This window comes from Eubalaena glacialis, chromosome 9, assembly GCF_028564815.1.
Source record: "Eubalaena glacialis isolate mEubGla1 chromosome 9, mEubGla1.1.hap2.+ XY, whole genome shotgun sequence".
NCBI classification, from domain to species: Eukaryota; Metazoa; Chordata; class Mammalia; order Artiodactyla; family Balaenidae; genus Eubalaena; species Eubalaena glacialis.
In genome coordinates this window covers 824916-848832 of record NC_083724.1, presented here as the reverse complement: position 1 = coordinate 848832, position 23917 = coordinate 824916, and the positions used below count along the sequence as shown (strand labels likewise).

Here is a 23917-nt window from a genome sequence, read left to right as displayed (position 1 = left end):
AGGGGGCTGGGCTATGCGGCCATGACGGAAAGGACCCCCATCCCAGGCCAGCCCAGCCTGGTCCCTGGCTGGGACAGGATCTGACGGTGACTCTGTGAGAACCCAGGGGTAACAGGAGCTGTTAGGCTGAGGCCAGCAGTCTCCATGCTTGCCAGTGAGTCACAGACCACCCAGAACTCGTGCAGCCAGAGGCCACAGCTCAGGATCAGCCCGACCTGGGCACTGTCTTTGTGTGCAGAGCTCTGTGCTGAGCCTTTGCCCTGGTGGGGCCTCAGGTGGGGTGGCTTAGGGTAACAGCCTCTTCCAGGCTTCTTCGTTCTGCAAACAGTTCTGTTATATACCCCTAACGTGATATCTGCCGTGCCTGGCCTTGTGCCAGGGACAAACAGGTGAGTCAGCCCTGTCCCTACCTTTCAGACCTAAAAACAGAAATGTATAGGGTGATAAAAACCATGACAGAGGAGGTGATCAGGGATTTATTTGATCTGGATAGGGGTTTAAGAAGCTGGGTTTTGCAGACTGAATAGGAGTTTGGCTCTTCATCAGACTCTGATGTGCATTCTTGGTTGCAGGGAGTCGCACTGTGACCTGGAGGCCAGTGGCGTAATGGGTGTGGGCCCTGTGCATGCCCTGCCCAGCACCTGTCTAGAGAAGGTGGAAGAACAGCCAGAGGATGCAGATAATCAGCGGAACGTTACTCGAATGGGCAGTCAACCCTCGGATCTGAGCACCACTGTGCATATCCCAGTGATGCTGACTGGCCTTCCTGGGGAGACCACGGTTGTTCCCAGTGAGTATCTCCCCATAACATCAGGGCAGGGCCCACCTTGTGCAGGCTCGGTTTGCTCTCCCCCCTTCCCTCCTGCTCCACGGCAGCCACCTGGGGACAGAGCTTGCCTCTGTGAATTGATCCCCAACTGGAAAGTCTTTGCTGTCAGCATCTGTGCCTCGATATCCCTTTGCTTTCCAGTGCCCCGGAGGAGCACTATTGCTATTACATGTCACTTAAGCTCTAGTCTGCTTCCTTGCAACGATATTTGCAAGTTACCAGGTAAGTGCCAAGCATGGTGTTAGAGTGCAGGGGGCACAGCAGGAGGGAGTGGGACTGGGCTGCCCTCGTGGGGCTCAGAGTCTCGTCGGGAAGACAGACCACAGCATGGTCACGGCTCTTCATAGTCACACAAACGCTGCTAAGGACTGTGGCCACAGACCTGACTGAGGTCGTGAGCTAGTGTGTGAGGGGAGGAGGGTCTCAGGGTGGTGGTCTTCCACCCACTTACTTATGGTCCTGGCTCTGCAGTTCCTCCCAGGCCTTTGCCTGAGCTTCCCTTTTTCTTCCCCTCCCTCCCTCATACCGTGTGTGAGGTCATGATGGAGCAGCCACTCCACAACTGACTGTGTGCGGGCACTGAGGGCACAGTGTAAATAAAATGCCAACCTGCAGGTGACAAAGACAAGCCCCTCACATTGTGCGCAGGTGCATGGGCGTTTTGTGAACACCAAGGATAGAAGAAAACATTCCCAGGGGCAGAGGTGACTTGGAATTCCATATGAAGATTCAGCCTTAGGCAGACCCAGGTGCTGGCACACGCTTGCCTGTCTTCAGACGTGTCCACACACAGACACATGCACGCGCCCGTTCCCTCTCACTCAGGTGCTCTCGCCTGGGGCCGATGTACAGTGCACAGCGCCAGGTGTAACAGTGGGGGTGGCTGGCCCTGCCCGCTGAGCCTCCCCTTCCTCGTTGCTTCCTTGGAAGAAGGCTTTCCCTGGTCTATTCTGTCATTTCACCTCCCATGGCAGTAGTGTGTCTGTCTTCCCAGACCCCCGAAACCAGCCCCCGGGTCTGATTCTTTCTGGATTAGCTTGAGGGTCCCCACCTGGTTTTTGTCCACGGGAGTCGAGGTGGGGCCCCTCCTCCCCAACCCTGGCAACCACTGATCTTTTTACTGTCTCTGTAGTTTGCCTTTTCCAGAACGTCTTATAGTTGGAATCACCTAGTACGTAGCCTCTTTAGATTGTCTTCTTTCACTTACGCATGTGCATTTAAGGTTCCTTCGTGTCTTTTCATGGTTTGGTAGCTCATTTCTTTTTAGTGCTGAATAATATTCCATTGTCTGGATGGACCACGCTTTACTTATCCATCCACCTATTGAAGGACACCTTTGTTGCTTACAAATTTTGTCAATTATGAATAAAGCTATTTTAAGCATTCGTGTTCAGGTTTTTGTGTAGACATACATTTCCAGCTCATTTGGGTAAATACCTAAGAGCATGGTTTTTGGATTGTGTGGTAAAACTACATTTAGCTTTGTAAGAAACTGGTCTAACAAACTGGCTATATCATTTTTACATTCCCACCAGCAATAAATGAGACTTCTTGTTGCTTCACATCCTCTCCAGCATTTGGTATTGTCAGTGTTTTGGATTTTCGCCTTTCTAATAAGTGTGTATTGATATCTCATTGTTTTAATTTGCAATTCCTTAATGATATATGATCTTGAGCTTCTTTTAATATGCTGATTTGACCTCTGTATATCTTCTTTGGTGAGGTGCCTGTTCATATCTTTTGCCCACTTTTACATTTTTTTATTTGAAAAAAATTTTAGAGACAAATTTTTAAAGAGCAGTTTAAGGTTCAAAACAAAATTGAGAGGAAGGTAGAGAGATTTCCATATACTCTCTGCCCGCACACATGCATAGCCTTCCCTATTATCAGCATCACTCATTAGAATGGTGCTTTTTTTTTTTTTAAAACCAAGGAAAAAACTACATTGACACATCATAATCACCCAAAGTTCACAGGGTACATTAGAGTTCACTCTTGATGTTGTACATTCTGTGGGTTTGGACAAATGTATAATGGCATATATCCATCATTGTAACATGACACACAATATTTTCATTGCCCTAAAAATTCTCTGTGCTCTGCCTATTCATCCCTCCTCACCTCCCATCAACGTCTGGCAACCACTGATCTTTTCATTGTCTTTGTTCTTTTGCCTTTTCCAGAATGTCATATAGTTGGAATCATACAGCGTGTAGCCTCTTGAAATTGGCTTCTTTCACTCACCAATATGCATTTAAGGTTCCTCCATGTTTTTTCATGGCTTAATAGCTCATTTGTTTTTAGTGCTGAATAATATTCCATTGTCTGGATGTACCTTAGTTTATTTACACATTCAACTACTGGAGAACATCTTGGTTGCCTCCAAATTTTGGCAATTATGAATAAAGCTGCTATAAACATTTGTGTGCATGTTTTTGTGTGGACATAAGTTTTCAAATCCTTTGGCTAAATCCTAAAGAGAGATGGTTGGATCATATGGCAAGAATATGTTTAGTTTTGTAAGAAACCGCCAAACTGGCTGTACCATTTTATGTTCCCACCAGCAATAAATGAGAATTGCTGTTGCTGCACATCTTTGCCAGCATTTGGTGTTGTCACTGTTCCAGATTTTGGCCATTCTAATAGGTGTGTCATGGTATCAAATTGTTTCAGTTTGCATTTCCCTGATGACATTCGCTGTGAAACATCTTCATATGCTTATTTACCCTCTGTATATCTTCTTTGGTGAGGTGTCTGTTAAGGTCTTTTGCCCATTTTTTAATCAGGTTGTTGTTTTTATTTTTGAGTTTTAAGAGTTCTTTGTATATTTTGGATAACAGTCTTTTATCAGATGGGTCTTTTGCAAACATTTTCTCCCAGTTTGTTGCTTGTGTTATCATTCTCTTGATGTCTTTCACAGAGCAAAAGTTGTTCATTATCTCCTAGGAGTGTTATAGTTTTGCATTTCACATTTAGGCCTATGAGCCATTTTGGGTTAATTTTTGTGAAGGGTGTAAAGTCTCTCCAGATTAATTTTTTTGGCATGTGGATGTCCAGTTGTTCCAACACCATTTGTTGAAGAGACTATCTCTGTTCCACTGTATTGCCTTTGCTCTCGTGTCAAAGATCAGTTGACTGTTATTTGTGGGGGTCTGTTTCTGGACTCTCTATTCTGTTCTGTTGATCTATTTGTTCATTCTTTCCCCAATACCACACTGTCTTGATTACCGTAGCTCTGTAGTCAGTCTTGAAGTTGGGTAGTGCCAATCCTGTAACTTCGGTCTTCTTTAACATTGAAGTTTTGGCTATTCTGAGTCTTTTACATCTCCATATAAACTTTAGAATCATTTTGCTGATATCCGTAAAATAAATTGCTGGGATTTTGATTGAGACTGCATTGAATCTATAGATCAAGTTGAGAAGAACTGACAACTTGACAATGTTGAGTCCTCCCATCCATGAACATGGAACATCTCTCCATTTATTTAGTTCCTTTATTTCATTCATCAGAGTTTGTAGTTTCCCTCATAGGGATCTTGTACATATTTTGTTAGATTTATGCTTAAGTGTTTCATTTTGGTGGGGTGCTAATGTAAATAGTGTTGTGTTTTAATTTTAAATTTCACTTGTTCATTGTTGGTATATAGGAAAACAGTTGACTTTTGTGTGTTAACCCTGTATCCTGCAACCTTGCTAAAATCAGTTATTAGTTCCAGGAGTTTTTTTGTTGATTCTTTCAGATTTTCTATATAGGTGATCAAGTCATCTGCAAACAAACACAATTTTTTAGTCTTACTTCCCAATCTGTATAGTTTTTGTTGTTGTTGTTGTTGTTGTTTTTTGCCTTATGGCATTAGCAAGGACTTCCAGTATGGTGTTGAAAAGGAGTGGTGAGAGGGGCATCTTTTCCTTGTACGTGATCTTAGTAGGAAAGCTTTGAGTTTCTCACCATTAAGTATGATGTTAGCTGTAGGTTTTTTTGGGACATATTCTTTATAAAGTTGAGGAAATTCCCTCTATTCCAATTTACTGAGAGTTTTTATGGTGAATGGGTGTTGGATTTGTCAAATGCTTTTTCTGCACCTGTTGACATGATCATATGATTTTTCTTTTTTAGTTTGTTGATGTTATTATGGATTACATTAATTGATTTTTAAAAATAATTTTATTTATTTATATATTTATTTTTAATTTAATTGATTTATTTGTCTGTGTTGGGTCTTCATTGCTGTGTGCGGGCTTTCTCTAGTTGCAGTGAGCGGGGGGCTACTCTTTGTTGCGGTGCGCAGACTTCTTATTGTGGTGGCTTCTCTTGTTGCAGAGCACGGGCTCTAGGCGCACAGGCTTCAGTAGTTGTGGCATGTGGGCTCCGTAGTTGTGGCGCACAGGCTCTAGAGCACAGGCTCAGTAGTTGTGGCGCACGGACTTAGTTGCTCCGCGGCATGTGGGATCTTCCTGGACCAGGGATCAAACCCGTGTCCCCTGCATTGGCAGACGGATTCTTAACCACTGCACCACCAGGGAAGTCCTGCATTAATTGATTTTTGAATGTTGGACCAGCCTCACATGCCTGGGATTAATCCCACTTGGTTGTGGTATATAGTTCTTTTTATACTTTTTTGGGTTTGATTTGCTAATGTTTTGTTGAGAATTTTTATATCTGTCTTCATGGGAGATATTGGTCTATAGTTTTCTTGTGATGGCTTGTTTGGTTTTAGTGTCAGGGTAATGCTGGCCTCCTAGAATTAGTTTGAAGTATTCCCTTTGCGTCTATCTTCTGAAAGAGATTGTAGAGAATGGGTATGATTTCTTTCTTAAATATATGGTAGCATTCACCAGTGAACCCATCTGGGCCTGGTGTTTTCTGATTCAGAAGGTAGTTGATTATTGATTCAATCTCTTTAATAGATATAAACCTATTTAGAAGAAATAGATATAAACCTATTTAGATTATCTGTTTCTTCTTGAATACTGGCAGATTGTGTCCTTCCAAGGAATTGGTCCATTTCAAGTAGTTTATCAAATTTGTGGGCATAGAGTTGTTCATAGTATTAATTTATTATCCTTTTAATGTCCATGGGATCAGTAGTGATGTCTCCTTTTTTATTTCTGATATTAGGAATCTGTGTTTCCCCTCATTTATCTTAGCTAGCCTGGCTAGAGGCTTATCAATTTTACTAATCTTTTCAAGGAACCAACTTTTGGTTTCATTGATCTTCTCTGTTGATTTGCTGTTTTCAGTTTCATTGATTTCTGCTTTAATTCTCATGATTTCTTTTCTTCTGCTTACTTTGGATTTAAGTTGCTCTTTTTTCTCTTCCTAAGGTGGAAGCTTAGATTATTGATTTTGGGTCTTTCTTCTTTTCTAATTTATGCATTCAATGCTATAAATTTCCTTCTAAGCGTTGCTTTTGCTGCATCCAACAAACTTTGATAAGTTGTGTTTTCATTTTCATTTAGTTAAAAATATTTTAGAATTTCTCTTGAAATTTCTTCTTTGACCTGTATGTTATCTAGAAGTGTGTTGTTTGAGCTTTACATATTTTGAGATTTATCTTTCTGTTATTGATTTCTAGTTTGTTTCATTGTGGTCTGAAAACAGACATTTTACCCACTTTTAAATTGGGTTGTTGTTTTCTAATTGTTGAATTTTTAGAGTTCTTTGTATAATTTTGATAAAAACTTTTATCAGATATGTGATTTTATTTGCAAATATTTTCTCCCAGTTGGTGGCTTGTCTTTTCATTTTCTTAATGTCTGGTGTTTTTGATTGTTACTGGTGGGAGGGTTAATTTGGTCCCTGGTATTACTTCTGCTAGGAGCAGAAATCTAGGCTATTGACTTTTATGTGTTAATTTTGTATCCTACTACTTTTCTGTATCTTCAAATTGTTCATTAGTTTTAGCATTGATTCTCTTTGGTTTTTCTCAAGTATATTATGCAAAATTTTGCAAATACAGTTGTAACTATTCCTTTCCAAATATTAGGTCTTCCTTCCTTCCTTCCTTCCTTCCTTCCTTCCTTCCTTCCTTCCTTCCCTCCCTCCTTCCTTCCTTCCTTCCTCTCTCTCCTTCCTTCCTTCCTTCCCTCCTTCCTTCCTTCTTTCCTCCTTTCTTCCTTTCTTTCTTTCTTTTGCCTGATTTCACCAGCTAATATACTAACATTGGAGTTACTAGGTACCCTTACCTTGCTTCTGCCTACCCTAAATAAGATTCTGGTTTTGGGCTTGAGAGGTGTGTGTCTGTGTGTGTATAAGATCATGTTATAGTGTTCATTAATTTCTTTTTCAGTAAGTATTTTTTTATCTGGAATAGATGTTGAATTTTGTTGAAGGTCTTTTCGGCATCCATAGAGATCATATATTTTCCCCTTAAATATGGGGATTTATACTAATAAGTTTTCAGATCTTGAACTATCTTTGCAATCTTAGAATAAACCCCACTAGGTTAGCATATTTATTTTTTAATGTGATGCTGGATTCTGTTTGATAATATTGATACGTTATGGAGGATTTTTGGATTGAGATGTATTTTAGGATATTGAGATGTGTTCTGTAGCTTTCCTATATTATGTTCAAATGTCATAAGGTTTAGGTATTAATGCTATATAGTTATCTCTTCCTTAACTTCATTAATCCATTTCTGAAAATCACATGTTGTAATGGGAGTCCCATTTCCCATTATTTTAGATGGAAAAAATTGTAATGTACTATAAAAATTATAATGTATTATAATTAGTTGTACTCAAAATCCCCAACCAATTTCTTAAAACAGAACTAAAGCACAGTTAATCACAGAAAACACTTAATACATTGTTTCCTGATCACCACAGTTAAAATAGCTGTTAACAAGCAATTGCTTTGGGCACCTCCTTCAGTGAAACTTGCACTTTTCAAAAACATCCACACATGATTCTGATAGCTAACCAACTGACTTTGGAATCTTGCCTGACAGTTTTCAGTGTTTTGAGTTTTGGGGATGTATACATTTTTCCTGCATAAACAACAGTCAAGAAAGCCTCAACAACGTTGTAATGAGAGATACATATATTCTCCTGAAGTGTGAGTATTGTAAAACTAAGAGGTGCTCTGTTGAGAAATTTTACCTGAGGAGATGTTCTGTAGGATGTACCTATTGTTGATCGATAAAAAGAATTAGAACGTTTGCTTCTTTTCCTTTTCTGGGGTAGTTTAAGTAGCATTAGGATTACTTGGTCTTTAAAGATTTGGTACAATTCCTTTGTGAAATCATCTGGGTTTGGTTTTTGTTGTTGTTGTTAGGATAATTCTTTGATAATTTATCTGTTTCTGTATGGATATTGGTCTGTTTAAACTTTCTTATCTCCTAAGATCAGTTTGGTAAACTGTAATGATCCATTTGATCTAGGTTTTCCAATTTATGTACCTAGAGCTATGCCAAGAAGTGGCTTAAGTTTTTAAAACAATTTGCTCTGGCTCACTGTTTTTTTTCCCCCTTCTTATTTTTTATCCTGTATATTTTGTGATTCCCCCTTATGTTCTTGATTAAATTAGTTAGAAGTTTATACATTTTGTGGATTTTTATAAAAAGAACCAGCATCTTTGTTAGTTCTACTATGGTTTTCTTTAAAAATCATTTTTTTCCCAATTTTATTTTCATTATTTCCCTCCTTCTGCCTTGTTTTGTTTTACTTTGTCATTCCTTTTCTAGCTTCTTTAGTTGGAGACTTAAGTTTATTTTAGTCTTTAGTTTTTATTATATGATTATTTAAGGCTCTGAATTTTCCTCTGATTACTAATTTAATTGTAGCCTATAGATTCTGATATTTGGTGTTTTCATTTTCACCAGATTTTAAAGGAATTACGCAATTTTGGTTTGTATTTCCCCTCAGTGTTTGTAGATTCCTTGGGATTTAGTATATAGAGAATCAAGTACTCTGCAAATGAACAGTTTTATTTTTTACTTTCTGATATGTATGCCTTTTATTTCCCTTCTTCCCTTGTGGTGCTGTGACTTCCAGTACAGTGTCGGATAGCAGTGGTGAGAACTGACATTCTTCCCTTGTTCCCATCTTGTGGGAGGAGGGAGCACTCAGTCTTTCACCATTAAGTATGATGTTAGCTGTTTTTTTGGGTTTGTTTGTTTTTTTTTAAGATATTCTTTATCAAGTTGAGGAAATTCCCCTCTGTCGCTTTTTTTTCTAAGTTTTTATATTAAAATGAGTGTTGAATTTTATCAAATTTTCTGCGTCAATTGATATGATCATGTGGTTTTTCTTCTGTAACACGGTAGTTTACACATTGATTTATTTTCAAATATTGACCTGCCTTGCATCCCTGGGATAAACTCTGCTGGTCATTGTGTATAATTATCTTTATATATTGCTGAATTCTGTTTGATAGTATTTTGTTAGAGAGTTTTGCCTCTGGATTCATGAGGGATATTGCGCTACAGTTTTCTTTTTCGTACTCTTTGTCTGGTTTTGGTATCAGAATAATACTAAATTCATAAAATGAATTGGATAGTGTTTCTTATTATGTTTTTTGGAGGAGACTGTGTAGAATTGGTGTTAATTCTTTAAATGTTGGATAGAATTTGCCAATGAAACATTTCTTTTTTGGAATTTAAAAATTATCCTTAATAGGGCTATGTTACGTAATCATACTGGGTGAGTTGCATTAGTTTGTGCTTTTGAAGGAATTGGCCCATTTCCCTTAAGTTGTCAAATTTATGTGTGTATAGTTGTTTGTAGTATTCCCTTATTATCTTTCGATGTCTTCATGATCTGTAGTGACTGCCCCTGTCTCATTCTTGATATTGGTGCTTTGTGTCTTGTCTCTTTTTTGTCAGTCTTACTAGAAATTTGTTACTCTCATTGATCTTTTCAAAGAAACGCATTCTTGTTTCATTGGTTTTCTCTATTTTTCTGTTTCCAATTGCATTTGATTTCTGCTCTTTATTATTTTCTTCTTTCTGTTTGCTTCGGGTTTATTTTGCTCTTTTTTAGTTTCCTGAGATGGGAGCTTAGATTAAGTCTTTTCCTCTTTTCTAATGTAAACATTTAGTGCTATAAATTTTCTTCTTAGTACTGCTTTAGCTGTGTTCCACAGATTTTGACATGTTATCTTTTCATTTTCTTTCAGTTCTGTTTTAAAAATTTCCCTTGAGACTTGCTCTTTGACTCATGGTTTATTTAGGAATGTGTTATTTAGTTTCCAAGTGTTTGGAGATTTTCCTGTTATCTTTCTGTTTGGTGTCTAGTTTGATTATTTTGTGGTCAGTGAACACACTCTGTATGATTTCAGTTCTTTTAAATTTGTTAAGGTTTGTTTAATAGCCCAGGAGATGGCATTTCTTGGTATGTGTTCTGGGTGTGCTTGAAAGGAATATATATACTGCTGTTGCTGGGTGGAGTATTCTGTAAGTATAAGTTAGATCCTGTTGGATCCTGTGGAGTTCTGTGTGCATGCTGATTTTCTGTCTAGATCTATCAATTGTCGAGAAAGAGATGTTCCAGTATCCAACTATAAATGTGCTTCTTAAACCCCTATCCAGATCAAGTGTCTATTTCTTTCAGTTTTGTCTGTTTTTGCTTTACATATTTTTCAGCTCTGTTGCTGAGTACATACACATTTAGAATTCTGTCTTCTTGAAAGATTGACCCTTTTATCATTGTGTATTGTGTCCCTTATACCTGATAAATTTCTTTGCTTTGATGTCTACTTTATCTGATATAAATATACCCACCCTTGTTTTTTTAAATTAATATTTGCCTATAAGATGTATATCTTTTTCATCTTTTTACTTTTAAACTAGCTATATAGGTATATTTTAAGTTAGTTTCTTGTAGACAGCATATCGTTGGGTCATGTTTTTCATCCACTCTGTCAGTTCTTTTTTTTTTTTTTTTTTTGCATATTTAGACAATTTATGTTTAATGTAATTATATATTATGGCTTACATCTGCTGTTTTATTTTTCCTATTGTTTATTTTTTCTATTTTTTATTTTTTATTTTTTGGCTGCACTGCACAGCATATGGGATCTTAGTTCCCCAGCCAGGGATCAGACCCACGCCCCCTGCAATGGAAGCGTGGAGTCTTAACCACTGGACTGCCAGGGAAGTCCCCCTATTCTTTCTATTTTTTATTTTTCTGGTTTCTTTTTCCTGCATTCCTGTGGGTTACTTGTTTATATTTTAGAATTCCACTTTGATTTATCTATAGTATTTTTGAGTGTATCTCTTTGTATTGTTTTTTTAATGGCTCCTCTAAGTATTACATATATATAACTTGTCTCAGTCTACTAGGGTTGTCATTTACCAGTTGGAGTAAAGTATAGAAACTTTACCTCTCTTTTTCCTCTGCATGTATAAAATAGTTAAATGTTTCCTCTACATATATTTAGAAGCACATCATTGTGTGTTATAATTTTTGCTTCAACTGTAAAACGTAATTCAGAAAACTCAAGAGGAGAAGGAAAGTGTGTTGTATTTTTACTCTTTCTATTGTTCTTTGTTTCTTCCTTCCTGATATTCTAATATTTCTTCTTTTATAACTTTCTGTTTGGAGGACCTTCCTTAGCCATTCTTTTAGGGTAGGTCTGAAGGTGACAAATTCTCTTAGTTTTCCTTCATCTGAGAATGTCTTGATTTTCCTTTCATTCCTGAAGGATATTTTCACTGGGTATAGAATTCTGGGTTGACAGTTCTTTTTTTTTCAGCACTTGAAAAAACGTGTGCCTCATCCTTCTGACCTCCATGGTTTCTGATGAGAAATCCACTGTCATTCGAATTGTTTTCTTCCTATAGGTAAGATGTTGTTTCTCTCTCGCTGCTTTCAAGATTTTTTCTTTGTCTTTGTATTTCAGAAGTTTGAGTATGATGTATTTTGGCATGAGTTTCTTTAGGTTTATCCTGTTTGGGGTTCACTCAGCTTCTTGAATTTGTAGGTTTATGTCTTTTTGCCAATTTTGGAAAATTTTCATCCATTATGTCTTTGACTGCGTCTTCAGCTCTGCCCTCTTTCTCTTTTCTTTCCAGGACTATGTTGACGTGAATGGTAGATCTTTTGTTACAGTCCCGAAGGTCCCTGAGGCTCTGTTTACTTTTTTCAGTCTATTTTCTCTCTGTTGTTCAGATCGAGTAATTTCTATTGTTCTGTCTTCCAGTTCACTAATTCTTTCCTCTGTGCCCTCCATTCTGCTGTTGAGCCCATCTATTAAGTTTTTAATTTCAGTTAGTGTATTTTTCAGTTCTAAAATTTATGTTTGGTTCTTTATATCTTCTTTTTCTTTGCTGAGATTTTTTTCTCATTTGTTTCAAATGTGTTTTTAATCATCTGTTGAAGCATTTTTATGATGGGTGCTTTAAAATCATTGTCAGATAATTCTAACATCTGTATTATCTTGGTGTCTTTTCTCATTCAAATTGAGTTTTTCCTGGTTCTTGGTATGACAAGTGATTTTTGATTGAAACCTAAACATTTTGATATTATGTTATGAGCCTCTGAGTCTTATTTAAGTCTTCTGTTTTTGCTGGTCTGCTGTGACAACACACCAACAGGGGGAGGGTTGGGGAGCTGCCTCATTATTGACAAATTGGGGTGAAATACAGGTTCCTCACTTGCCCTCCATTGACACCCAGTGGGAGTGGGTTCCTTGTCCCAGCTGGGCTGAGCTGGGAATTCTAGCTCCCTGCTGGGCCTCCACTGATACCGTCTTGTCTGGGAGAGAGGGGAAGCCTTGTTACTGTTCCCTACATGGCCTGCATTGACACAGTAAGGGTTGACCTCATTACCTCTGGGTGGTGGTAAAAGTCCCGACTTTCCACTAAGATTCACTCTAGCAGATAAAGGGAAGGGGATGCCTCCTTACCTCTGGGTAAGAATTGAAGTCCAGGCTACCCATGTAATCTTTTCTGATATTGCATGCGTTGGGAGTCTTATTATTACCACAGGGTGGGTATGAAAGTTCCTGCACTCACTTGGCTCTCTCTGATACCGCCTCAGTAGGGGCTTTGGATACCTCATTACAGACTGGTGAGGGTGGAGGTCTAGGCTCCCCACTTGGCCTCTGCTCATATGAGTGGACGTAGGGCTGCAGTTTTTTTCTGTGGTGTTAGTAGAGTGGTTATTGGCTATAAATTTCCCACCTGGTTAGGCTCTACCTTTCCTGGTCCTGTCACTAGGGAGAGCTGGCCTTTAAAAATCTTTCCTGTTGGCATTCTGGGTTGCTGGCTTCTCCAGCACCAAGGGTATATGAGGCATAAAAAAAAAAACCCAGAAAAAAAACCTGTTGTTGTGTTGTTCCTCAGTTTCCAAGATACCAGCAAATCTGCCTTCTTTTCTCCACCTTTCAGAATCTTCTTAGGTTGGCCTTACACATGATGTCGAGGGTTTTTAGTTGTGCTTAGAAGGATGAATGGAAGAAAGTACCTCTATTCCATCTTTTCAGAAGCTGAAGTCTTGAGTTAATTTTTATATATGGCATGAGGTAAGGGTTGAGGTTCTCATTATCCACACCCCCACCACCATTGATGTCCATTTGTTCCATTACTGTTTGTTGAAAACGCTGTCTTTTTCCATGGAATACTTTGGTACTTTTGTCAAAAATCAATTGATAGGTGTTATTTCATTTCAGGAAAAATTTGTGGGATTACAGTTTTAAATGTTAGTTCTATTACATTGTTTTATTTTTGTTTTTCAGACATTCCAGTTATACAGATGTTAAATCTCCTTTGCCTATCTTCTGTATGGATTTCTCTCTTACCCTTCTGAAAACTCATTCTTCATTTCACTCCTAAATTCTTTTTCCCTTGCTATAATTTCAGTCATATCTATTTTCCCTTGGACTTATCTGTTGTCTCCTTGTGATTTCCAAGACGATTTTTTCTCTTTAACTTTATTTCTCAGATATTTTTGTCTTTTTTTTCAATTTCTCTCCTAAGTTTGGTCAGCTCTCATCTCATATCACCTAGTTGTCCATACATTTTTATTTTGAGCTTTTGAATCTGATGTGTGGTGTTTTTTCCTTACCAACAACTGTTTGTTTAATTATATTTAATTCATGTTAGAAAGTTGTGTAACAGTTTTCCTCTGCTTTGCAGTTGTTTTTTTGCTGAGTATTTTTATTACCTGAAAGGTTTTCATCCTTACTTTCTATGTTCTTATGTAGAAGCTTTGTACGGTTGTTGGGTTCATTTTTCTGATAATGAGGAAGTATGTTACAGTCTCCTGGACCAAAAATTACATGTGATTTTGTGAAGAGTAGGGGAGGGGTTTGGGCAGCTTACTTGATTTCTAGTTCAAGAACACCTTCTTATTTAGTACAGTGAAACCCAGTTTCTTTTTCAGTGGTGCCTAGTGGGGAGTGTTTGTCTAGTTCTAATTCTGTGATAAAATCCTATCTCTGGAGGACCCTGGACCTCAGACACTTGTTTCTTCTTTCCCTACATCACTGAGCCACTGAAGTTGTGTCTCTCACCGTCATCTCCAGTGCCTTGTACTTTCCAAGCCCCTCCTTCCAAGTTCCCAGAAGCAACACCCTGACCTAGCAGGTCTCAAACCTGTTCTCAGTATTTCCCTGCTTGACGGGGGGTGGCGGGGGGGGGGGTTCTCTCCTGTGGATGAATGAGTTGATGTTGTCTGTGTTCCAGCATTACTAGGACCCTCCTCACTCTCCCTTCTCCATACAATCCCTGCCTGATTCTGCAGGTCTGGGGTTTGTTTTCCCACTTACATGTAAATTCAAGTTTGTAGTTTTCTTATTTCCCATATGCTGTAGGCATGGACTGTGGATGATTTTATCACCTCTCCTTATCGACCACATGGGTTATGGAGCACGTAGGGAGAAATCTGAGTGTGGGTGACTGCTGTTGTCTATGGGAGCCAGCCTCTTATCTTTTTAGTTTCTGCTGGATTTGTAGTTATGGCCACATTACATTTTTAATTTCCTTTCTTCCTTCTCTTCTTCTTTCCGTCCTTCCCTCCCTCCCTCCCTCCCTTCTTCCTTCCCTTGATAAACCCTTTTTTTCCCCCTGAAGTTCTGTCCATTTTAATAGGCTACTGAAGTCTCAACTTTGGCCTTCTTGAGCTTCTCTATCATATCTTTTTCTGTTTCATTAGTTCTTTTTTTTTTGGCTGCATTGGGTCTTCAATGCTGCAGACGGGCTTTCTCTAGTTGCAGCAAGTGGGGGCTACTCTTTGTTGCGGTGTGTGGGCTTCCCATTGCGGTGGCTTCTCTTGTTGCGGAGCATGGGCTCTGGGTGCGCGGGCTTCAGTAGTTGCAGCACACTGGCTCAGTAGTTGCAGCACGTGGGTTCAGTAGTTGTGGCGCGCGGGCTCTAGGGCGAGTGGGCTTCAGTAGTTGTGGCACGCAGGCACAGTAGTTGTGGCTCAAGGGTTCTAGAGTGCAGGCTCAGTAGTAGTGGTGCATGGGCTTAGTTGCTCTGCGGCATATGGGATCTTCCCAGACCAGGGATCAAACCCGTGTCCCCTGCGTTGGCAGGCAGATTCTTAACCACTGTGCCACCAGGGAAGTCCTTATGTTCTTATTTATTGTTTCTTTTCTTCTGCTTTCTTATTGTAATCTCTTTCCCCATTTATTAGTTGAATACTCAGCTCTGACACAAGCCTTTCTACTTTGCTAGGGTGTTTAAGGCTTTAACGTTGACTCTAAGAATTATTTTAGTTTTATGTTACAAGTTATGAAATGTCATATTTTTTAGTTCTAAATCTTTTTCCAGGTTTCATTATGATTTATTATTTGATCTATTAGTTATTCATAAGTACAATTTTGAATTTCCAAATGGCAAAGGTTTCTTTATTGGTTTAAAAATTTTTTTCCTGTTGATTTCATTTTTTTTTTTCTTGTATTTTATCACCCCTTGTATTTCAGATCATCCATTTGGCTTTTTTTTCCTTCTGCATGAAGAACATCTTTTCTAATTTATTTTAGTGAGGTTTGATGGTGGTAAATACTCTCAATTTGCCTGAAAAATCTTTTTGCCATTGTTTGTGACAGTAGTTTCAATTTGTATGGAATTCTAGTTGGTTAGTTATTTCCTCTCTGTGTTTTGAGACTATTCCACTGTCTTCTGCCTCCTGCTGTTTCTGTAGAGAAGCTAATCATTAGTCCAAATGCTTCCATTGTGTGGCTCTCTCTTCTCTCTATGGCTGCTTACATAAAAACCTTTTTATTATGGAAAATCGAAACAGTGTAAGTAGAGACACAAGTATAATGAACCCCTATTTGCTGCCATTCACCCTCAAAGCAATTATCCACATTTTGCCAATCATGTTTCACTTTTTTTTTCCTTTTAATCACTTTAGGTATAACTGTGTCTGTAAGCATCTCTAACAATTAAGGATTTAACAACCACAATAGCATTATTACACCTAGCAAAGTTGATAATAATTTCTTAGTATTATCTAATACCTATCCCAAGTTCAAATTTTACCAGTTATCTCAAAAGTAGCTTATTACTATTGATCTGTTTGAATCAGGATCCAAACAAGGTTTGCTCATTTGACTTAGCTTAATCTGTTTACATCTGTTTTACTCTGTGACTATTTTCTGCATGCCATTTATTTGTTGAAGAAACTGTAAACCGTTCTGGATTGGGTTGATTGCATCATGGTGTCATTTAACACATTTCTCTGTCCTCAGTATCTCCTGTTAACTGATATTTAGATCCTAAAACAGGCCGTCTGAACCTTGGCACTATTGAAATTTTGTTGGTGGTGGCTGTCTTGTGCGTTTTAAGATGTTTAGCGGCATCCCTGACCTTTCCCCTCTAGATGCCAGTAGTACCCTGTAGTTGTGACAACCAAAAAAAAAAAAAAAAAAAAAAATGTCTCCAGACATTGCCAGGTATCCCTAGGAGGCAAAATCACCCTTGTTTGTGAACCGCAGATCTTGATTGTGATCAGGTTAAAACTCTTTGGGGAAGCTTCATAGGTGGCTGGCTGTGTGCTTCATCTCACGTTCCATCCGGAGCCACGTACCATCTAGTGTTTTCCTTTGGGCAGTGTTAAGATTGATCGGTGGGTAGAGCCCTATCCATCCACTGTAAAGTTCTCCACCAACCTTTCCCCTAATGATCTAGTAGGCACTGATGATGGTCACCCAGATCTGTGATTTTATTTGGCATTGCACAGTTGTGAATTTATAATTCTATCATGCTCTCTGCATTAATTATTCTGACATTTTCTATAAAGAAGAACTTCCCTCATCAACTCTTTGGTTACCCTGAAATACAGTTTGTATTTGTATTAGCAAGATACACGCTTAATTCCGTCCCTTTACATATGAGTTTTCAAAATAGCGAGTTGGTACACTAGGAACTCCAAATACAGTCATCGAGAGCTTTAACAAAATTATTGTTATGAATCTTTGGATTTTAACGTGTTTGGTGTGTTTCAGTCCTTTGGACTCACTGTTAGTTCTGATGCTCAAATTGTCCTGTCTCTGGATAGTGGGAGCCCCTTAAAGTTGGCTTTTTTACCTTCTCACAGCCTGTTGTCTTTGACAGCTTTCTGCTTTCATCTGTGACAAAACGTTCCAGCATCATTGTGTACCTTTCCTGCCCAGACCTGGAATCGGCCATTTCTCCAAGGAGACCTGTGTCCTGGACACCTGCTGTTTTTCCAGATCTCCCTTCCCTTCCTTCAGGGTCCTTTTGCCTCCAGTGGCCTCACCTTCAGCTCCTCTTTGGAGGGCTGCCCTTGACCACTAGAGGTGCTTCCCAACACGTGGGGGATAGAAGGTGGAAGTCCCTGAGGGTTGACACCCCCAGGTGGCCCTCACCAGGCACAGGAGTGCGGGAGGTGAAAGCCCAGCCCTCTGGCTTCAGGTCTGACAACTCTGAGGCTTGGGTCAGACCCCAGGGTCCCCTGAAGGAGCAGCTGACGCTGTCGCAGGACTTTATCTGAAGCCGCCCCCTCTTTTGGCCCCCTTCTCGGCCCTGGTCTGCCTTCTTGCTCCCTTCCAGTTCCTTCTGGGAGTCCGTCCTTAGTCAGCCACTTGCACATGGACCCTCATCTCATAGTCTGCTTCTGTAGAACCTGATCTGAGAGGCTGTGGTTCCTTTGGTGAGAAATGGTATTATTTACCAATATGGTCATTGCTACTAGATTTTTACTGCTTTCAGGCTTTTTAGGACTTTTTCTTTTTTTTTTTTAAAAGAAGAATATACCATGTATTCTTTTGGCATTTGTAATTCAAATGTAAGATTATAGGATTTTTACCTAACTACTTAGATTTTATATTTGTATCTCTTTTCTGTTACCCTGAAAATTTTGTATTTTTGTCTTTTTTTTTTAGAGCAGTTTTAGTTTCAAAGTAAAATTAAATGGAAAGCACAGAGACTTGCTGTACGCTCCCTGCCCCTGCACTGTCAGCCTCCCCCACCCAGTGGTACATTTGTTACCGTCAGTGAGCCTCCATGAACCGCCGTTGTCACCCAAAGTCCAAGGTTTACAGTAGGGCTCACTCTTGCTGCTGTACCTTTTAAAGGTTTGGACAAATGTATAATGACCTGTGTCATTATAGTATCATACAGAGTAGTTTCACTGCCCCAAATTCCTTCTTTTGTCTTTTTACTTATTCTGTTTTTTAAATAGTATTGTTTAAAAAAATTGTATTTAAAAATTTTTTGCCCCTACCATGTAGAAATGCAAGCAATTTTTGTCCTTCAGTTTTGTGTCCAGCCAGAGTTGCCAAACAGACTCTCTTACTCTAAATAATTTTTCTGCTGTTTTCTATGTAGACACATTTATACTGCCTATGATATATAATTTTTGACCCATGAACTATTTAACGTCTGTTTTTCAATTTCCAATTGTAAAATTTAAATCTTAATTAATCTTTTGGTTTCTGATTATTGCCTTAAATTGCAACTTAATTGTACTGTGATTAGAGGGCATGACCGGCATGAGGGTCTTCTTTGAGACGAGAGATTTACGACTGCTTTATGGCTTAGCATATGGTCGACTTTTGTAAATGTTTTATGTATGCTTAAGAGGACTATGTTTTCTCTAATTTGGGGAACACTTGGCTTCTTACATTTGTCTGCTAAATCAAGTTTGTTAGTTGTGTTGCTGAATATTCTATATATTCACTAATATTTTGCCACACTGACCCATCGATAATTAAGAGAGGTGCATTGAAATCTCTTTCTGTAGATCTGTCAGCTCTTGCTTTGTGTGTGTGTGTGTGTGTGTATGTATGTTTTTTTTTAAGTTTCTATATTTAATGCAGTTATTTTGAATAGTTTGAAACATGCAGTTCAGTATAGGAAACATTCTAACAGGTGACCAAGTACTATTGTGTATGTTTCTAAAATAGTAACTATGTGTTTCTGATTCTCTTTAGTTAGGCTTTTTCTTTTATTTATTCTTTTTTTCAAAAAAAAGCTTATGTTAAAATATATGTGTTTGCTTTCCATGTTTTAAGCCACTTTATGTATATTTAAAATTGCTGTGTCTTAGTGGAGCTGAACTTTTTGTCATCTTATGCTGACCCACGTTAACTCTAATAATGATTTTTTCTTATATTGTAATTTTCTGATATGAATATATACCTGAGTTTTGTTTTATTTTGTTTTTTTAATGAACGTTTGCCAAGTGTATCTTTTCCCATCTTTTGACTTCCAGCCTTGATGTGGCCTCGATTTTAGGCTTGTCTCTTGGAAACTAACAGTTATATATGTGTAACTGTATTTAAAAAAATTCCATCTGGATGAGCTGTGTCAGTCAGTAGCCAGGTTCCGTCTGCTTGTATGTATTGTGATGATTAGTTTACTTGGACTTGTGACATTTGTTCCATTTTTCCTATGTTTTTTCCTCCTTTCCTTCCTTTTTAGTATTGAATAATTGGTTGTTTATTTGCTTTCGTGTCACATTTTTCCCTCTATATTTATTTATTTATTTATTTATAAACTATGAATTATTTTTGTTTTTTTTAAAGTGGTTATCCTTATAATTCTATCATGCATGCATAACAAAATCTATAGTTATTTTATTAAGTTCTAAGACCTTAGAACAGCAGCTGCAATCACATTTCCCCCAGCTTCCTTGTTAGCATCCAGCATTTTAGTCCTTTTCTCCCCCACAAAATAGATATTATTATTGTTCTGACTTTGTAGGCGTTCAGGATGAACCCTCCCCAGAATGTGTCACTTTTGCATGAGGATTATTTTGAGCTAAGGGCAGTCGAGTCCCTGTGGGTTCAAGAGAAGCAACTGCCCCTCCCTTAACTACCTAGAAGAATTTAAATTGGGGATTTTTCCCAGGAAAGAGTTAGTACCAGAGATAAATGTTATCTAAGTGGCCCCCATCTGTTTGGCAGGGCAAGCATCTAATTACCAAAAACCTGCCCTTTTTTATATTGTCCTATGAATGACCCTCCTGTCCTTGGAAGCCCCAGGCTCCTAGACCATTCCTTAGCTTAAGGTGGTGTATATACCTCGTTTTACCCTTCTGTCTGAACCTCTCACATATGTGTGGTTCCGGTATGTACGAAGTTAAATTTGATTTTCTCCTGTTAATCTCACGTCAGTTTAATTCTTAGACCAGTCAGAAGAACGTAGGAACGTAGAGGAAAATCTTCTTCCTTCCTAACAACTTTATAGAGACTGTGTTTATTTACTGATAGATTTACCAATTTCTTACATTGCAGACCTTCCTTTAATATCATTTTCTATCTTCCTGAAGTACAGACCTTCCTGCTATAACATTATGTATGCATTTCTGAAAATGCCATGCATTGAAAATAATAGGCCTTGTAGAAAAAGTAAGGTTAAGAGCAAATTATTCAAGATATGCAACTCTTTAACCAGAACACTAACAAAAACAAGAACAATCCGAGTGCAAAATGATAGCGAAGTTAAATCTCTGTTTGCATTTGCACCCAGTATCAAGTCTTCAGCCCTGCATCCTCCTCGAGGCCCTTTGCTTCTGGCAGAGACCAGCCTTGTCTTGCTCTTGTGCAGCAGTGACTGGAGGGGAATTAATCGGGACCGACAGAGGGACTCACTTCTCTGCCCTTCTCTCCTCTCTGGGATTTTGCCCCTCATTCCCAGACACTGTGTCATTCTCAAACTCCAGTCTTTTACTCCTCCTCCCAGTAGGCGTGTTGCTTTCTGCTTCTAAAAATGGGAAAATGGCCCCATGTGCACAGGGGTCGCCTCGTGCCTCCTTTCTCCCAAGGATTGTAGCTTCTCAGGTTCTGTCCGTGTCAGCTGGTTCCCTGTGCCTTTAAACAGTTATGTATTTTTTTCAGCTTTTATAGTTGTTTTTAGTAGGAGGGTGAGTCCTTTTTAAGCCTCTCTGTCGTAGGCCATGGAAATGCTGGGTCAATTTTATAGACTTCTATTGCTTGTTCATTTTTTAAAGACTCATTTTTTTTTTTATTTCTTTACATATTTATGTTTAGTTCTTTTATAGTCCTCATCTAAAGGTACTTATATCTGAAGTCCATTGGGGGTTTTATATATATATATTACTTGTTTCTGCTGTCTTTCACCCACCTTGTATGGGGGTGATGTTTGTTTTCTGGTCCTTGTATGTTTGCTGATGTTTTTTGTTTTGGGTTCATGTATGACTGACCGTAATCCACCCTTTCTGAAGTGGGCTTTGTTTGATAATCAAGCCCTACAGAAAAAGAATTGTTTGGTTGCTTTTTCAGTTCTCCCAAGGATGGTACATAGCTATAGGAGAGAAATTCTTTGTACATGGTGGATGCCTTGGGACATTAGGCTTAAGTTCTCTTCAAGTTGGAAATGACTGCCTTGGTCGGTGGGGATTCTGTGGGCCAGATGAGGGATGTTCTTGTCAGAGAGGACTTAGCTGTGCTTTCCTGGAAGCCCAGCGCACCACCCGCCTGGTCTCCCTTCGGTCCCCTAGAGGGCGCAGTTTAATGTGGTGCCTCACTCAGCTTTCCTGCCTCACCCCAGCTGTGGTCGGTAATGTCCCCACAGTGTAATTCCTCCGTTCAGCCTCAGTTTCTTAATCTGCAAACTGGAGGTAATAAGACGTGCCAGTAAGTGCCGCTGTGAGAATAAAGCACCTGGACCAGGCGGGCACATGTTGTTTTCAGTGAATGTTCTGTTCCTTTCTTTATCCACCCCCCTCCCCCATATCTGGCCATCTGGCTTGATTGTCTTCTGTTTCAATGAATTAATTTTTGTTACTGTCTAGTCTTTTTTTTTTTTTTTTTAAACAGCTTCCAACAGGATATTTCCTTAGTCTGTTGTAGTTCTCCTTTTGATCTTCTCCCTTTATTCCTGGTCTGTTTTGACTTAATTGATGATTTCTGCTGTTGTTGTAGTAGTAAATCTATTTCAGGAGAAATATTTCCATCCAGGCTCTGGCATCTTTGTTCCACTTCTTTTGAGCAGAAAAATTCTTCATTCAGTGTATATTGGTTCCTTTTTCCCAGTTTACTTGTCCTTGGGTTTGCTTAATTGTTATTGTGGAAGAGTCTGAAAAGCTGTGGTTTTAAAATAATAAATGTTTCTTAATTTAAAAGTTACACATGCTCATCACAGAAAAAAAAAATTTTAGTGTTAAAAGTATAGTGAAGAGAATTAAGATTATTATCAGAAAGCCTTTCGGAGATCACCACAGTTACTGTTATTTTGGTGTTATTTCTCTCCCTGTATATGTTATTTTTCATAGTTGAGCCCATCTGGGATATACAAGTGTGTAGCCTGTCTTTTTTTTTTTTTTTTTTTTTAACTTACCTTATCATAAGCTTCTTCTTTAAAGCTTATGATAAGTCATTTAAACTATTTGTATGCATTTGTTGGGTCTTCGTTTCTGTGCGAGAGCTTCCTCTAGTTGCGGCAAGCGGGGGCCACTCTTCATTGCGGTGCGCGGGCCTCTCACTATCGTGGCCTCTCTTGTTGCGGAGCACAGGCTCCAGACGCGCAGGCTCAGTAGTTGTGGCTCATGGGCCTAGTTGCTCCGCGGCATGTGGGATCTTCCCAGACCAGGGCTTGAACCCGTGTCCCCTGCATTAGCAGGCAGATTCTCAACCACTGCACCACCAGGGAAGCCCTGTATGCATTTTTAATATTCATAATATGATGCTTCCTGTAAGTATTGCACACTTAGTCGATCTCCTATGGTTATACTTTTCATAGTTTTTGTTATTGTAAAAGAACTTATATAACAAACACCTTTGTGAATACAGATGTTTGTGTGCATGCTTGATTTCCTTAGGAGATAATTTTGTACAAATTAAATCAATAGACAGAATTTTTTACTTTAAATAAGTATTGCCCAGTTGCTTTCTTAGAAGATGCTATAGTTTATGCCTTCAGCCGGGAATTGAATGGTGCCGGGTGGTGGCAGCTGACAGTCTAGGAAGCATCGTAGCTGCTGTGGCTCAAGCTGGTTCCACGTTCAGGTCAAGGCTGTTTTCTCTGGCACGGCTGTTCTCTGCAGGACTTCAGAGTGGCCAGCAGCCAGGGGAGAAGCTTAGAGCCTTCGTCTTCACACATGCTGGAGGGAACCTCCCTCATTTCTGCCTTTATGCTTCTTCCAAGAAGTAAAAGTGAGGTGGACAGTGGGCATTGGCTCCAAGTCACTGCACTGTCCTCCCTGGCGTCCCTGGGGTCTCAGGAACTGTTACCCGCAAGAATGGAAACATACATTAGGATAGTTAAAAATGAAACACTGTTGTGAGAAACATACTATGCAGAACAGCAAAATCTACTTAAAAACAGTGGTCACAGCCATTTTAACCTGGGCACTTTGATTTGTGGGTGCCAAGTGGAGGAGGGGGTGCTGATAGCGCAGAGGATGGGCCTTAGGGAAGGGGGGGATGAAGAGCGAGGGACAAGGGCCAAGCGGGTGTGTGGGCGACGGCAGTGCCCGCGTCCTCCCTGGGCCAGTGTCCTCTGCGGGTCCTGTGCGGCGGGTCAGGCCTGACCAGCAGGTTCAGGAGAGCGGCTTCAGGCCAGGCCGGCCCCTCTCCTCGCTGCCCTGTTGGCCCTGCCCCAAGCCCCTGCAGCGACAGCGGGAGCTCTCACCAGGCAGCCCGGGATGCCTTCTCTCGAGGGGTGAGCCCTGAACTGGGGTGGGGGAACCTACTGGCCCTGGTCTCTG

General features: G+C 39.5%; 1 protein-coding gene across 2 annotated transcripts in view; it reads left to right on the top strand.

Annotated features, from left to right (window-relative positions):
- The window catches only part of CACNA1B (calcium voltage-gated channel subunit alpha1 B), a 180723-nt gene that overhangs the window by 100933 nt on the left and 55873 nt on the right, over positions 1–23917 (top strand). For both annotated transcript variants that reach the window (XM_061199517.1, XM_061199518.1), the window contains exon 20: positions 573–790. In XM_061199517.1, the coding sequence (XP_061055500.1) occupies positions 573–790 (218 nt within the window). The remainder of the gene's footprint in view (positions 1–572; positions 791–23917) is intronic.